This window comes from Myripristis murdjan, chromosome 7, assembly GCF_902150065.1.
Source record: "Myripristis murdjan chromosome 7, fMyrMur1.1, whole genome shotgun sequence".
Classification (NCBI taxonomy): Eukaryota; Metazoa; Chordata; class Actinopteri; order Holocentriformes; family Holocentridae; genus Myripristis; species Myripristis murdjan.
In genome coordinates, this window is record NC_043986.1 from 27,437,590 (window position 1) to 27,451,042 (window position 13,453).

Below are 13,453 nucleotides of genomic sequence, written 5' to 3' on the forward strand. Positions count from 1 at the left end.
TCATCTGCTCCCATGGCCAAACATCCAGCTGTTCACCTCCTTCCTTCACTCTTTATTAGCCTCTGCTCTCCCCTACCCTCTCTCTCCCTTTCTCATATCCAGCTCCCTCTCCCTCCGTCACTCCCTTCCCTGCCCCTTTGTTCACCTTCCTCTTCTTTCATTCCCAGCCACCACATAATGAAAATGATCTTTGACCTAAATCTCATTTATCATTTCAGAATATGATTAAAGGCATGAGTGAAAACGATAATCCATGGCACTGATACCTTGGGAAACCACTGAGGTTCGTTTTAGAGGTTAATTATTTGTAAAATGCTTTTTGTATCTAGAGTTGTTTTTTTTTTGTACCTCAATTATGGTTTGCTATAAATCACAAAATATGTGCGTATGCTTGTACAGGCTTTATGAGAAGCATGAATCCCCAACTTTCAAAAGAAAAGTCTATATTGAAACAGCGTAGATTAAAGAACGTGATGGTCCAGAACTGGTTGAATCTGAAGGTGAAAATCTTTCTTTTTTTTTTTCTTTTTTTACCTACTTGACAAGCACTGAATTTAATTTTCCAGTCCCAAGAACCAACATTATGAGCGGATAAGTGTTTTTCCCCCACAGTGCTGTTGCCATGGCATCACTGTCATCAAAATGCAAATGAGGCAGTTGTCAGACACTTCACTCCTTTACACCTGTGCACTGTAAAACTTACAGCACATGAGGATATCATTTTCTAGTACTCTCACAATCACTGTTTCTTACCGAGCTAGACAGACAGATAGATTGACTGACTGATTCCTAGTCTGATGTCATCTCTAATTATTCCTCTTTTGATTCTGACAGTTTTTCCACCGGCTGATTTCCTGGCTCTCTGACAAACTCTGGGTCTCGGTGAGTGAAGCCAGACACTGCCCGTTACACAGGCAGCTACATTAACAAGGCATGGCACAAGGAGGCAGCTGCATTCCCGCTCTGACGTGGAGAAGTCTGACACATTCCATGTTAGAGAGGAGAGGGGGAAACACCAGCGGCCCTCATCAGCAACAGGTGGAGACGAGAGAGTGGGATCGGATGGAAAGTCACACCGGAACCACACTTGGTGAGGCATGCGAGGCATCTTCCTCGTCCTTCCAGCCTCAGTTCCCACTCATTTGCATTCATATTTTGGATTATTTCACGCGTCGAATCCATCCACACAGGGCTAAAGCCAACACAGATCGACAGAAGATCACAGATCACAGTGTAAGTCTGAAACACTAAGCCTTAGCCCTGCCCAAAGTAATATCCCTAAGTCCCAAGTACAAGATTTTCCATGCAACTCCTCCTCATAATGAAGCGATGGTGCAGCCACATGCAGCAAAAACATACAGTTCATTACGATGATTATATCTGTGAAGTTCTCCTCTCAAGCCAGCTAATGGCCACAAGGTCTGCGCCACGCTGCCCGAAGCTCAGCAAATCCACCAGATGAGGGTCACATGTGTCCAGCAGATGTTGGGTGCCGCCCGTCGGTCAGTCGGCCTGTCAGTCCGTCAGCTGGACGGCCACAATGAGCGAGCGGTTGATTTACGCGCAGTGCGTTTGGCCTGGTGCTCGCCAGCTTCTCAGGGGACGCTCGAGGCTCCCAGGCGTCTACCGGAGACATGTGTTCCCTGTGAGGTGCTAATCAGCATCTCTCGCTAAGAAAATCTGCTTCCACTTACAAGGAAAACTTAGACAAACTGCAGTACATTTGGGACTCGTCATTAGTTGGGGCACTGATTTTTTTTGCATGTGTGTGTGTTATTTCTGTGCGTGCCTTCTCCTGCTACTTATTCAGTCTAATGATAATCTGTCTGATGACTGTGTGTGTGTGTGTATGTGTGTGTTTGTGTGTGAGTTGCACAATCTGTATTTTGTCTTTTGGCTAATGCATCATGCGTGCAATGGCTAAGTGACTAATACCAATCGGTCTAGTGACTGTGTGTAAGTGATTTTTGTGTGTGCATGTGTGTCTACATGTACTCCTCTGTGAAGCCTATTGACCAGAAAAATGTAGGCATTTTATGTTTCTGCAAGGATATGTTGAAATGTCACGTTATCATGTTTTGCGATGCGGTATAAAGCGAATGAAAAATGCTGTGTAAGGTGGTATACATGGTATTCAAGTCAACAGGACTTTGCCTCTGCAGAGGTTCAAGTCCTGTGTCAAGCAAGAGCTCTGATTGTTTTTTATAATATTAGCAAATGTTAACTCAGTGTTTGTAACATTAACCATGACGTTTTCCTAACCTTAACCATAATGACAAACCTTTTTCCTAATCTTAACCATGAACTTTTCTTATTTCATCATAGGCCTAATTGTTATTTGCAGAAACATATAAATGGCGACGTTTTATTCTGGCGACCAGGTTGGTCTGTGTGCATGCATGTGTGTGTGTTACCTGCAATCAGTGAGTCTAATGATTTAATGATACCACGTCTGCCTGTTAAATGCTGAAATTGCCTTCCTGTGCACAGCAAAGTGAGAGCAGCTCGAGGGCAACAACTAAGGGGTCCACAGCAAAGGTCAGATACTTTGGGTAATTTACAACACACTGTAGAATATTGTGTGTGTGTGTGTGTGTGTGTGTGTGTGTGTGTGTGTGTGTGTGTGTGTGTGTGTGTGTGTGTGTGTGTGTGTGTGTGTGTGTGTGTGTGTGTGTGTGTGTGTGTGTGCGAGCATGAAAAGACAGGAAATCATTTTTCCTCCCCTACATTTGAACCATGACACATGACTAGATAACCCTACACCTTCCCTGACACGAGAAAGAAAGACACGTACATACACACACACACAGGTATGATGTAAATCTGGCCAGCTCTATGCATCATATATTTCCTGGCTTTTCTCTCCAGTCGTCTACAGAGACTCAGATGAGAGATGGAGCTGAAGCAGAGGGAGAGGGGGATTAGGAGAAGGAAGAAGAGGAACAGGATGAGGAGGTATTTTATTTCCAGATGAGGTGGCTGTTTTACACCCAAACTCCATCCATCTGTCCAGTAGAGCTCACTTGCCATGCTTAAAGATCTAGTGGAGGTCTGCTAGGTTCACTGCTAAAACCAAGGATGTATATTCAGGTTGTGGCCTCTCTTTCCATGTTATACAAAAAGACCAGAGACTGCAAAAAATGTGCTGCTACTTCACTTACACTGCACACTGAAAATCAACATAAAAGCTTTTCCCAGTGAGAATTGTCACGCTAACTTTATTCCAACACAGGTGCAACATATAAGACAGCTGGTCTGTGTTTACAGGTGAAGAGGTTTTATTAGACCTGTGTGTATGTGTGTATGTAATTACAGGGAAATAAGATGACGTCACAACTAAACATTGTGGCTCCAAACAGCGAATTTGAAAATATTTACAGTAAGCATCTATGAAAAAAGAATGTCATCATCATCTTTACATCAAATGTAAAGACCGCAAATGACTTTAATCCCCGCTTTCCTCTTCCATTCCTTCCTTCCTTCCGTCTTTTCTCTCTTACCTCCCTCTCCGCCATGCAGCATTGTACTATCAGTGCTCCTTGTCCTCTATTAGATAATTGAAGGTTTGCGGGGTGTCTGAGAGTGCTTTTTAACAAGCCACACAACACAGTCTGTTATTAGAGGTGTCTGTTGGCTTGTAGCAATAAAAGACGCAGTCAGAAAATGAGAGAGCAGGAGGTGGACATGGTGGACATGACGCAGAACCCTTTCTCCTGTCTGAACAGCATAAAACATAGATCCCAAACCCCTGAAGTCTAAACACAGCACCTTGACTCATGAATCTCCTCTGAAACTCCTTATATTTGAAGGGTAATACAAGTTAAGGCAATTCCCTCCTATTGTTTTGACATGTGGAGAGTTTCTACCGCCTGTAAGTGCCCTGTGGGCTCATGCAGCCCGAGCTCAATTTGCTTCCAAAATGGGCATAATTGATGATAAACAGCGGCCATTTATAAAAGTCACTTGATCTGATTTACTGCCATGTAAGTAGACCGCATGTGATATCATTCACATACTAGGACTGGTCAGGTTTGTCTTACACAGAGTGCAGTTTGTTCTCATTCCATAACAGGCACAACAAGGAGGAAAAGAGCTGTTCTTATACAATTTCCCAAAAATATAAAGTTATCAAAGGGGCTGCATTGTGGAAAAAGGCTGGGTGGACTGGGTGCAGCTTTGCATCTGTGTTGTGAGTATTGCTGCATGCCACAGTCCCATTTTAGTGCACTATAAGTAACATATTACATCACTTTCAAGCATAGTTCTCAGGTTTAGGTTATTTTCTTCTGTTGTTTAAATTGTTCATATTTCTATTTTTTTTCTATATTCCTTGTTTATAGTGTTTATATTGCTTTTTTTCTATTTATTATCTGTTTATACTGTTTATAATGTAAATGATGCTTCATATCTTGCTATCCACTTTGCTGCTGTAATGCTTGAAATTTCCCCACTGTGGGACTAATAAAGGAATATCTTATCTTATCTTATCTTAGTGAGTTAGATTTGTATCATCTATAAAGCACCAATGCACTCTGATGAAACTGCTACCAATCTTCTCAGCTTATAGTGACAAGACAGAAAAAAAATCTTTACATGCTATGTTTGTTCACGAGTCCATTCCCAATTTGCAACCAGATTATAAGCGACACAGTGAGGTGGCACATCAGCTGCAGCCAGGTTCAGCACTGTACCAGCCACCCCATTGTTTTTAATGAGACTATCTCCATTTCCTGTTCCTCCTCCCTCTCTCAGTTGTCTTTCCACTCCTCCTTTTCCTCCTCCCCCTCCTTTCATCCAGAAAAGCCCCTGCCTACAGGACGGGAAACCTAACTCACTATTCTTTCATATAAACAAACCTGTTCCCCCTCTCTCTTTTTCCTCCCCCCCTTCACCCCTGTGCCCTTAATCTTTCTTCCTCTTCTTTTTTTTCTGTCCCAACTTCGTCCAAGCCTAAATGTTCCTTTCTCCCCCGCATCTTTTTCACCATCTCTCTCTCTCTCTCTCTCTCTCTCTCTCTCTCTCTCTCTCTCTCTCTCTCCCTCTCTCAGCCTCTCCAGTGTTGGTGGTTGGTAGGCTTTACTGACCCATTGTTCTGATATCCGCACATTTCCGGAGGCTGACGCTCACAAAGGCTCGGGAACATGCTCTCTCACTCCCACTGCCTAAAACCAGTCCTCACCTGCACACACACACACACATACACACACACTATCGTACACGCACACACACATCTGAAGAAAATGTCAACGCTCCAAACCCTAAGTCCTACCCACAGAAGCTTGCAGGAAAGGTGACTTCCAGAGGATTTACTCCGCTCTATCAGGCAAGCCCCGATCCCCTTTCATGTGAAATCTATCATGCCAGTGCCACAACACAGCTTTTCAGCAGAGATTTGGGAACAAAAAAAAAACTCCTCAAGTTTTTCCTCTTTCTTTTTTTCCGCTCTTTCTTTCCTACTTTCTTTCTTTCTTCCCCCTGCCCACTCTCTACTTACCAACCTCAATCACAGCTTTCCTATGGTACGTTCTTCTAGTACCAAAATGTAAATGAGGACAATGCGCGCGCACATACACACACAAACACACACACACACATGCACATGCACACACACACAAACCGAGAGCAGCATGCATGTGTAGGTCTTAACGGTCCTTCCACCCCCAACCTCTGGGGAGGAAGAATAGAAATGGAAAGTGAAAAGAAAGAGACAGAGAAGAGAGGGGCACCAGTGTTTCTTTGTCCTTGTGATCAGCCAAAGTTCTTTTACTCTCCCTCACTCACTCATGCACACACACACACACACACACACACACACACACACACACACACACCAATTACCCTGTCTCTGACCTGGGGGTATGGAAACGACCCTTGACCTTGCAGGTTGTCCTCAGAGGCGTCAGGGGTCTGAATAGACAGCTCCCTATCTCTATAATGACAGAGCTTGGTAAGTTTATAGACACACGTGCACACACACACACACACACACACATACACACACATTTGCCCCGCTTTCCACCCTGGCACACCCCTCCCCCCTTTGTCTTGCTCTAATCCACTCTTAGCTAAAGTTAAAAAAAAGATCCATTCTCCTGTATTAGCTCTTGTTTCCTTTCCTGCCACTTTTCTGTTTTATCTGTCCGTTCTACAGTCATAAGTTTATTTTCTTACATATTTAACTGTTACACTTTGATGCTTGACTTCCTTATTTGGCTGCGCGTACCACTGGTGATCTGATAAGTGAAGGTCATTGCTCCTACACCAAGTCTCTCAGAATTAGAAGAAAAGCCATGCGGATAAAATGCAGATGAGAGATGAAACGTTAATGTCTAAGATCAATGTATTAGTCAAAAATGGCCAAGCAGCCCTAATTTATGACACACTAAAAATCCATGACTATCGTGAGGCAACTTTAGGAAAAAGTTAAAATGTGGGGGCGAATGAGGAGAGCAGAAAAATGCTTAACAATCTGCCAAGGGTACTGTGTGTGTCCCATCGACCTCCACCAGTCCTTATTACCCATTATTAAGAGCTGCAGTTGTGAAGAATGACAATGTCTGAGAGCGAGAGGACACCCTGGGTGTTAACGGCAGGCGCTAATAGACTTTAACTGGAGGAATGAGCCCATTGTCTTCCAGCTTGAGGGGAGTAATGCATCAGGGCCCCGTTTTATTGAGGGCCATTACCCTGATAAATCATTAGTTCAGTAGATAGCATTGAGTGTGGCTTTGAGGGCGGCAAAGATCCTCTCTGCTGGGAGTGTACAGCGCATCTGCAGGAAGCCAGAAAAAAAAAAGACCTGCAGTGCTAACTGGACCAAAAACAAGGAAACAAAGTTGACAAAGCCTGGTGATTTTGATGAAGCACAATGAAAGAAAATTCTGAGACTGTGAATGGCCCGGATAGGAAAAAAGATGACAGGAAGTATTAAATAAAGCAGCTGTAATGAAGATAAAACTAATACGTCTGCTATGTCTGCTTTGTCTTATTGTAATCTTTAGGGCACAAAGAATCATTTTTGGACTGAATGGGTCTGTTTACTTCTCTGCCTTCCATTATGGCTGTTTGTGGGTCATTCTCTCCCATCCACCCACACCCACACACACACACACACACAACACACATGCATGCAGCACCGGACACACACAAATGCACAACACACACCAGGAAGGGTCTTCAGCAGTGCTGTAGGTAGGGGCAGAGTGGGTGTCTCTATTTGCGGATTCAGCTGGGCTGTTTTAGGAGGACCATAAACAGAGCGACACCACCCACAGAGAGAGAGAGAGAGAGAGAGAGAGACAGACAGACAGAGAGAGAGAGAGAGAGAGAGAGAGAGAGACGACCCCAGAGACTTAAGCCGGAGGGGACAGGGGCTCTAAAAAAGAAACAGCAGCTATCTTATCTGTGTAGAAGGAGATGCAGAGGCCAACCCTCCCATCAACCTCACATCCATCAAGTCCAGACTACTGCCTTTACTAAATCATTTTTCCAATATTCTCTCCTGTGTTATGGGCTGCAGCACTATTCTCCAAAAAGTAAAGGCTGTGAGTAATCACAAGGCTAACACTACTGGTGACTGGTGGTGAACAACAAGAGACGCCAAAATAAGACAGACTGTCCCTGATTTCAGTCATCTAATCTCCTTGACACCTGAGGCTTTTGTTGTCCACACGTGTGCAAATTTGCCTTTTGCCTCCCTGGTGAGAACGTGATATGAAAGCACTTTTCTTGGAGGAACAACTGGCGGCGACTGAAGTTAAGAATTCAATAAGGTAGTGGCATGTGTGGGATAAAACTCCTCTTGAATAGAGTCTTTCATTCTGTCTTGAATCACCTTGGCTGGAAGCTCAGCATTACACTGCAAAAATGTTCATCTGTACAAGTCACTGAATTTCTGCCAGTGGGGTGAGATAATGGCTCTTAGTCCCAATGCACATACATTAAGTTTAGGGATTTTACTTGTGTCAGTATCTTGAAACCACAACAAACAAGAACGTGTCACTTGCTTTAGCAGAATCCATGCAACAAGCTGACTGGCATTGGAAACCAACGAGGTTATCACTCCACTTCAAGAAAACTAATATTTTTCACACTCAACTCTGAATTTAAATGCTCATTATGATGAATGTACAGGCTTTTTATGGTCCAGGAACTCATCAGATCCAGCCCAGCGACCTGAAGTCAGCTCTTACATTTCATTAGCAGTTAAGTGAATCACTTCTGAGGATTTGTTATGGAGCAGAAAACATGAATTGACTTCAAAGCGCTCGGCGCACAATCTACTTACCACAGACGAGCATTACCAGTGACGCTTGCATGGCTGTGCGCACATCGGTCCGCGGGGCTCCACTCAACCTGTGGCATGTAATGTAATTCTGTTACAGTGAACAATGCAGTGATTTGCACAACACCCGGGACGGACCCGCATCACTCAGCGAAAACTGACACACCGTGGGTTTTATTCAAAAGCGCAAAGACTTCTTTAGGCAGAGCAGAGGAGCGCACTCTGGGAGATGAAGTCTGACTGATGCGGGTTTGGAATAACTCATTTCACACTTAGTGCAGTTCAGCGGGTTATAAAACCAGTGGGCTTTTGGGTCGGGACACCCAGGGGTCCCACAGAGGGATCCAGGGGGTCCCTAGCAAAATGAGGAATACTTTATTATTTTATTGTTTGTTATCCACATGAAAGAATGTAATGATGACTGTTTTGGTGGCTGCGCTTCACTCTCTCCACTATAACGTGACCAGCACAAACAGGTGATTCTGCATCAAGTCATGTCGCAATAATCCTATCATAGGCAAAACCTTATCAAATGGGGGTCTGTGGTAGAGTAGTCTAACTCCATGCCATGAAAAAAAAGTTTGGGAACTAATCATACAAGAAGATGCACTCACCGTTTTTGGTCGTTTTTGAAGATGTTTGGTCTTGTGTTTTATCTCAGTGTGAAATCATGCGGGTCTCCCTCCTGGTCCACTTGCTGGAGTTGCCGGAGCGCAGCGGAGCTGAGCGGCGGTATTATTACTGTGTGGAGACCACAGCTCCTCCGTCCTGCGCTGCTCCAGCTCCTCTGCTGTGGATGGAAAGCCTGGGCTGGAGTCCCGGTGCGGAGCGGGGCGGGAGGGAGGATGGGACAGACCGGCTGGGGACCTCCCAGCTGCTCCGTGCACTATATAGATGACAACTCTAAACTCATTATTTGGGATCACTGGGAATTAAGAAATAAGAAAATAAATATAAAGCTTATAAAATCATCACCTAGTACATGCACAGCAAAGTCTCTATTGTGATGTGTGTCATCAGTTGTAAAAAATGGCAAGTGTGTAAAATCACTGTTGAGATTGACAGTCGATAGAGAGTAGAAAAAACTTCATGATAGCCTACACTGTAAATAGTCTTTAAATCCTCAGTCCCTATTTGAAATATAGGAGCTACAAATAGGCCGGGCAATACTGGGTAAAATAAATTCAATAATAGGCTATGTTTTACACACTATAGAGCCCAAAATATAAAAAGTGATCAGTCAAAGATGCAGTGTCAGTGGTGTATTTTAGTGTTTAGTGGGGAGCTCTGGTATTATTATTACGTGTGTATCTTTATAGGCTCTTTAGCCGGTAGATGATTAAAACTGGTTCCCCGTAAGTTTTCCTCTCAAGTCCACTGCAGGTTTTGGGAGGAGCCCTTGTGTCTCTCGGGGAACTGATGCGCGCCCTCGGAGCAGGAATGCGCGCTCCCGGGTGGATGGATTAGGTTCCCTTTGATTGCATCAATGGGCAATGCATGCCCGCGCACAGATCCTCTCACACACCAAACCTCAGCCTCATCTCCATCTAACAGGTGTTTGGGACAATTCCTCTAAGAGTTTACAGACAGTGATGAAGTGGGGAATTAAAGGGTGGGTAAACAAAACAGGAATCAATTATGTTCTCAAAAAGGCAATTACTTCCATTTGTCCCTCTGAAACCCCATATGACTCCCACCAGTTTGATACTCACTATGGTGATGCATATATAAATTCACATAAGCCTCAAAAGATAATTACATTTTTGTCTGCCAATAAAAAAAAGCGAGTAAAGCCAGTTTTAAATTAAAGGCTTATAAATGAGATTCCATTTATGAACAGTGCCAAAGTTTTAATTCATGTGAATTTAATTCACATGAATGGACATAATCTATCGGTTATTGTGTTCCACTGAATACACAGTTGTTTGACCCATATTGGTGGCAGGCTGTGCTCCCCACCTGTTGCGACTCTCTGTCATACTGCACATTCCCTCTGCTGGTAGAGGACAGTCTCTCTTTGTTAGAGGCCAGGATCCAGTGCCAGAATGCAACAGATAATAGCAGAGCTCCTTAATACTCAGAGCAGAGGCGGGGGGGAAGTGGACATACAGTGAAGGAATCTCTGTTAGTATGACTAAGTATGACTATGAGAAAGAATATAGTCAATGACTGATCAGATGGTCCTACGAATGAATATGTTGCACCTCAACATGGAGACAGACATCAGGGCATTTATTGTTATTATGATATACACTAATATGCCTCATTATGAATTCCCTTAATAAACCTACCAAACTGCAGCTGAATATTATAACAATGTGTGTCAAAATTTGTTTTACAAGAGGGAGTCCCTCTCCATGTAGTGGAACAGAAATCTGTGTTGTTGTAATCTGGATGAACAATATACATGTAATCCACTGAAATCCAATATAGCTACACACATGCATGCTATCTGTGCACATGCATGTAATGCACACAGACTGGAGACGGAGAACTAAAGAGACACAGTGAGAGTGAAAGTTCATGAAGCAGTGAGTGTGAGGAAGTACACTATCCAAACTACCACGCTGGATATGAGGCAGGCGCCCCCTTGTGATGATGAATGAACAAAATCTCCAAATAGTACAGTGTAAAAAAATGAAAGCATGATATTGTACACTAAATGTTGGGTGCACACATTAAAACAGAACTCGAAACGATGTGATATTACACAAAATGTATCATATTTATTGGTCTTTCAAATCTGCTCAATCATACTTCAGCATGGGATTCACTTTTAACAATATTTCTATATGCATTCATTTTTTATGTAATTGTGACTATATTTTATAACAAAAATAAACAGCAATAATTTCCAAGTCTGTGTCACATATTACTTTCTCAGCAGGAATGCCATCTTGGAAATAGTATTTAAGTACTGTGGTCAAATTACAGAAAAAAAAAAAAAAATACAGCAGTTTTGGTCAAAATAAACAATTTATAATAGCATACTCTAATATAGGCTATATCTCTTCTCTTATTATTTATGAAATCAATTATAATGGACATATACAAAAAAATATATACTCCATTGGTCCCCAACCTGTTTTCATAGCTTAAAGACAAACACCATAGAGTGTTGATATCCTTGCGTCAAAAAGTAGTACAGTACATGGACATAGAAAGGCATTTTGCGGTAAAACATTTATCAGGTAAGGTGTAAAACTTCAGATAGTAGTGAATAGATGGAGGTACCAGTGCTTTTTTTTTTTTCTCATGGGAGTTCTCCTAACCCGGTCCCAGCATCAGCAGTAACTCCGCCGGGGCTGAAGGACGACAGCAGCAAACAGTAAACAGGGAACGGCGGCAGCCTCACTAGCAGTTGCTGTACTTGTGCACTTGATCCCGAATCTCCTCTCGCACCACCGTGACGTTTCTCTCCAGCTCCGCCAGCTCGTCACGCTGCTTCTGCATCCGCTGCTCGTTATTCCTGAACTTTTTCTCCAGCTCTGGAAGCACAGAAAACAAAAACAGTTGGGTAAAGTAACAGGATTATGACTGTAGTTTAAAATCTAAAATTCAACGTTCGATGCCAAAGACAATTCAATAACTGTTAGGAAATTATGTTCTGCTGACTTATAGACACAGCATACACAATCTAAACTACACGTGAATACACTTTATAATTAAAGCAGCATTCCAGGCAATACGAGCATATATATTATATCCAAAATATAATATCATTGACACCATGTTGTCAAAAATCATGATGTTAAATAACATGGTGTGGAGGTATGGAAAGGTCAGTGACTGAAATACATTAAACTGAATGTAATTACATTGTAAGAAAGGTTCACCTGTGCTTCTCAGAGTTCTAAAGCACTTAAAATGTAAATTCTTACATAACACTTAGCTATTTAGCAACCCAGCGCTCTTCAGCATGGCCCCAAGGCTAGAGAGTTAACAGTGCTTGTTTAGCCAACCGGAGCTAAAATTGATGGAAAAGTTGTTTGAAGCTACTTAAGCCTTTGAAACGCGGAGGTCAGATTTCTTGTGTTTAAAGGCTTGTGAGGGTGCGCTCAGACACACTTTCACAAGCATTTGACCCTTTGACGCCTGAGCAAATTGGCTTGATCTTTAAAAACATGGGGAAAAAGGCGATGAGTAACTTCAGGAAAAATTGTCCAAGAGAGAAATGACCTCAAGAAATTGAAGAATATAGCAAAAGATTACAATAAAATGCCCTGCAAGTTAGTTAAAAAAGAAGAAGAAAGAAAGAAAGAATATTACGTTGTTTGTTTTTGGTTTTTTCTTTAGTTTTTTTTTTTTTTTTTTTTTTACTGATTTCTTGCTAATTTTAGAGTAATTTCTTGGCAAGTAACTCATTGCCTTTTCCCCATGTTTTTGAAAGAAATCAATCCAATTTGATCAGATTTCAAAGGGTTATGTTAACACTGCCCACCTGGGAAACCCATTAGCCCTGCAATTATCCTGCATGCATTAGTCCTACATTATTTCACTTGTCAAGATCTTAATCAGCTGGCAGAGAAGGTAAAATGTAATTTGGGAAATCCTGGCACAGACATATTCCATCTTTCACACAAATATGAAGCAGAAATAGGAACAAAAAACACGAATGTTTGGAAGAATCTGTGAGCCAGACTTTTGTCCTCAGTACGATCGCTGTACTCACTCTTGAGTTGTTCTATCCCCTTGTTGGCCTTGTTGAGGAGGTCTTCTGCCTCCTTCTTCATATTCTTGGCCCTTTCGTTGACACTGTCCAGGCCTCCTGACTCCCCGCCAAGAGACTCCACCTTCTTCTGCAGCTCACGATATCGCTCCTCTGTCTCGTTCATACGCTGGAAAAATGTCCAAAGATTAGGATTTGACGTCTCTGCTGTGACTGAAGCAGAAACTGAAGACATGTGAGGCCATGGTCTTAAGAGTGCTGATAATTTGTTTCTAAATTTAGTCTAAGCTGGACCGTACAGCCGCTCTATGATGAACTGTTTGTGCCATTTCCTGATGCATTTCTGATCTCTGCTATGTACTGAGCCATGCTCTTTGTGAAGTACATTGGTTAATAGTGGCCATGTGTTATATCCAAATGGACCCAGGCTGCACACACCACCATTATCTATTATTGTGCCAAATTGCATGTTTCTATCGTGTACCATCTAACAGTAAATA

The 13,453-nt window shown here is 42.6% G+C and overlaps 2 protein-coding genes across 3 annotated transcripts in view; both read right to left on the reverse strand.

Annotated features, from left to right (window-relative positions):
* Positions 1–8,980, reverse strand: part of lamb2 (laminin, beta 2 (laminin S)) — a 47,440-nt gene extending 38,460 nt beyond the window's left edge. Inside the window, exons 1-2 of the mRNA XM_030056385.1 lie at positions 8,899–8,980; positions 8,288–8,355 (exon numbers count right to left, since the gene is read on the reverse strand). Of these exons, the coding sequence (XP_029912245.1) occupies positions 8,288–8,318 (31 nt within the window). The 5' untranslated portion in view covers positions 8,319–8,355; positions 8,899–8,980. The remainder of the gene's footprint in view (positions 1–8,287; positions 8,356–8,898) is intronic.
* Positions 8,981–10,987: 2,007 nt separating this feature from the next.
* Positions 10,988–13,453, reverse strand: part of lamb2l (laminin, beta 2-like) — a 53,863-nt gene continuing 51,397 nt past the window's right edge. Inside the window, exons 33-34 of one of the 2 annotated variants that reach the window (XM_030055940.1) lie at positions 12,957–13,122; positions 10,988–11,772 (exon numbers count right to left, since the gene is read on the reverse strand). In XM_030055940.1, the coding sequence (XP_029911800.1) occupies positions 11,639–11,772; positions 12,957–13,122 (300 nt within the window). In that variant the 3' untranslated portion in view covers positions 10,988–11,638. The remainder of the gene's footprint in view (positions 11,773–12,956; positions 13,123–13,453) is intronic. The other variant, XM_030055939.1, reaches the window with a different exon arrangement.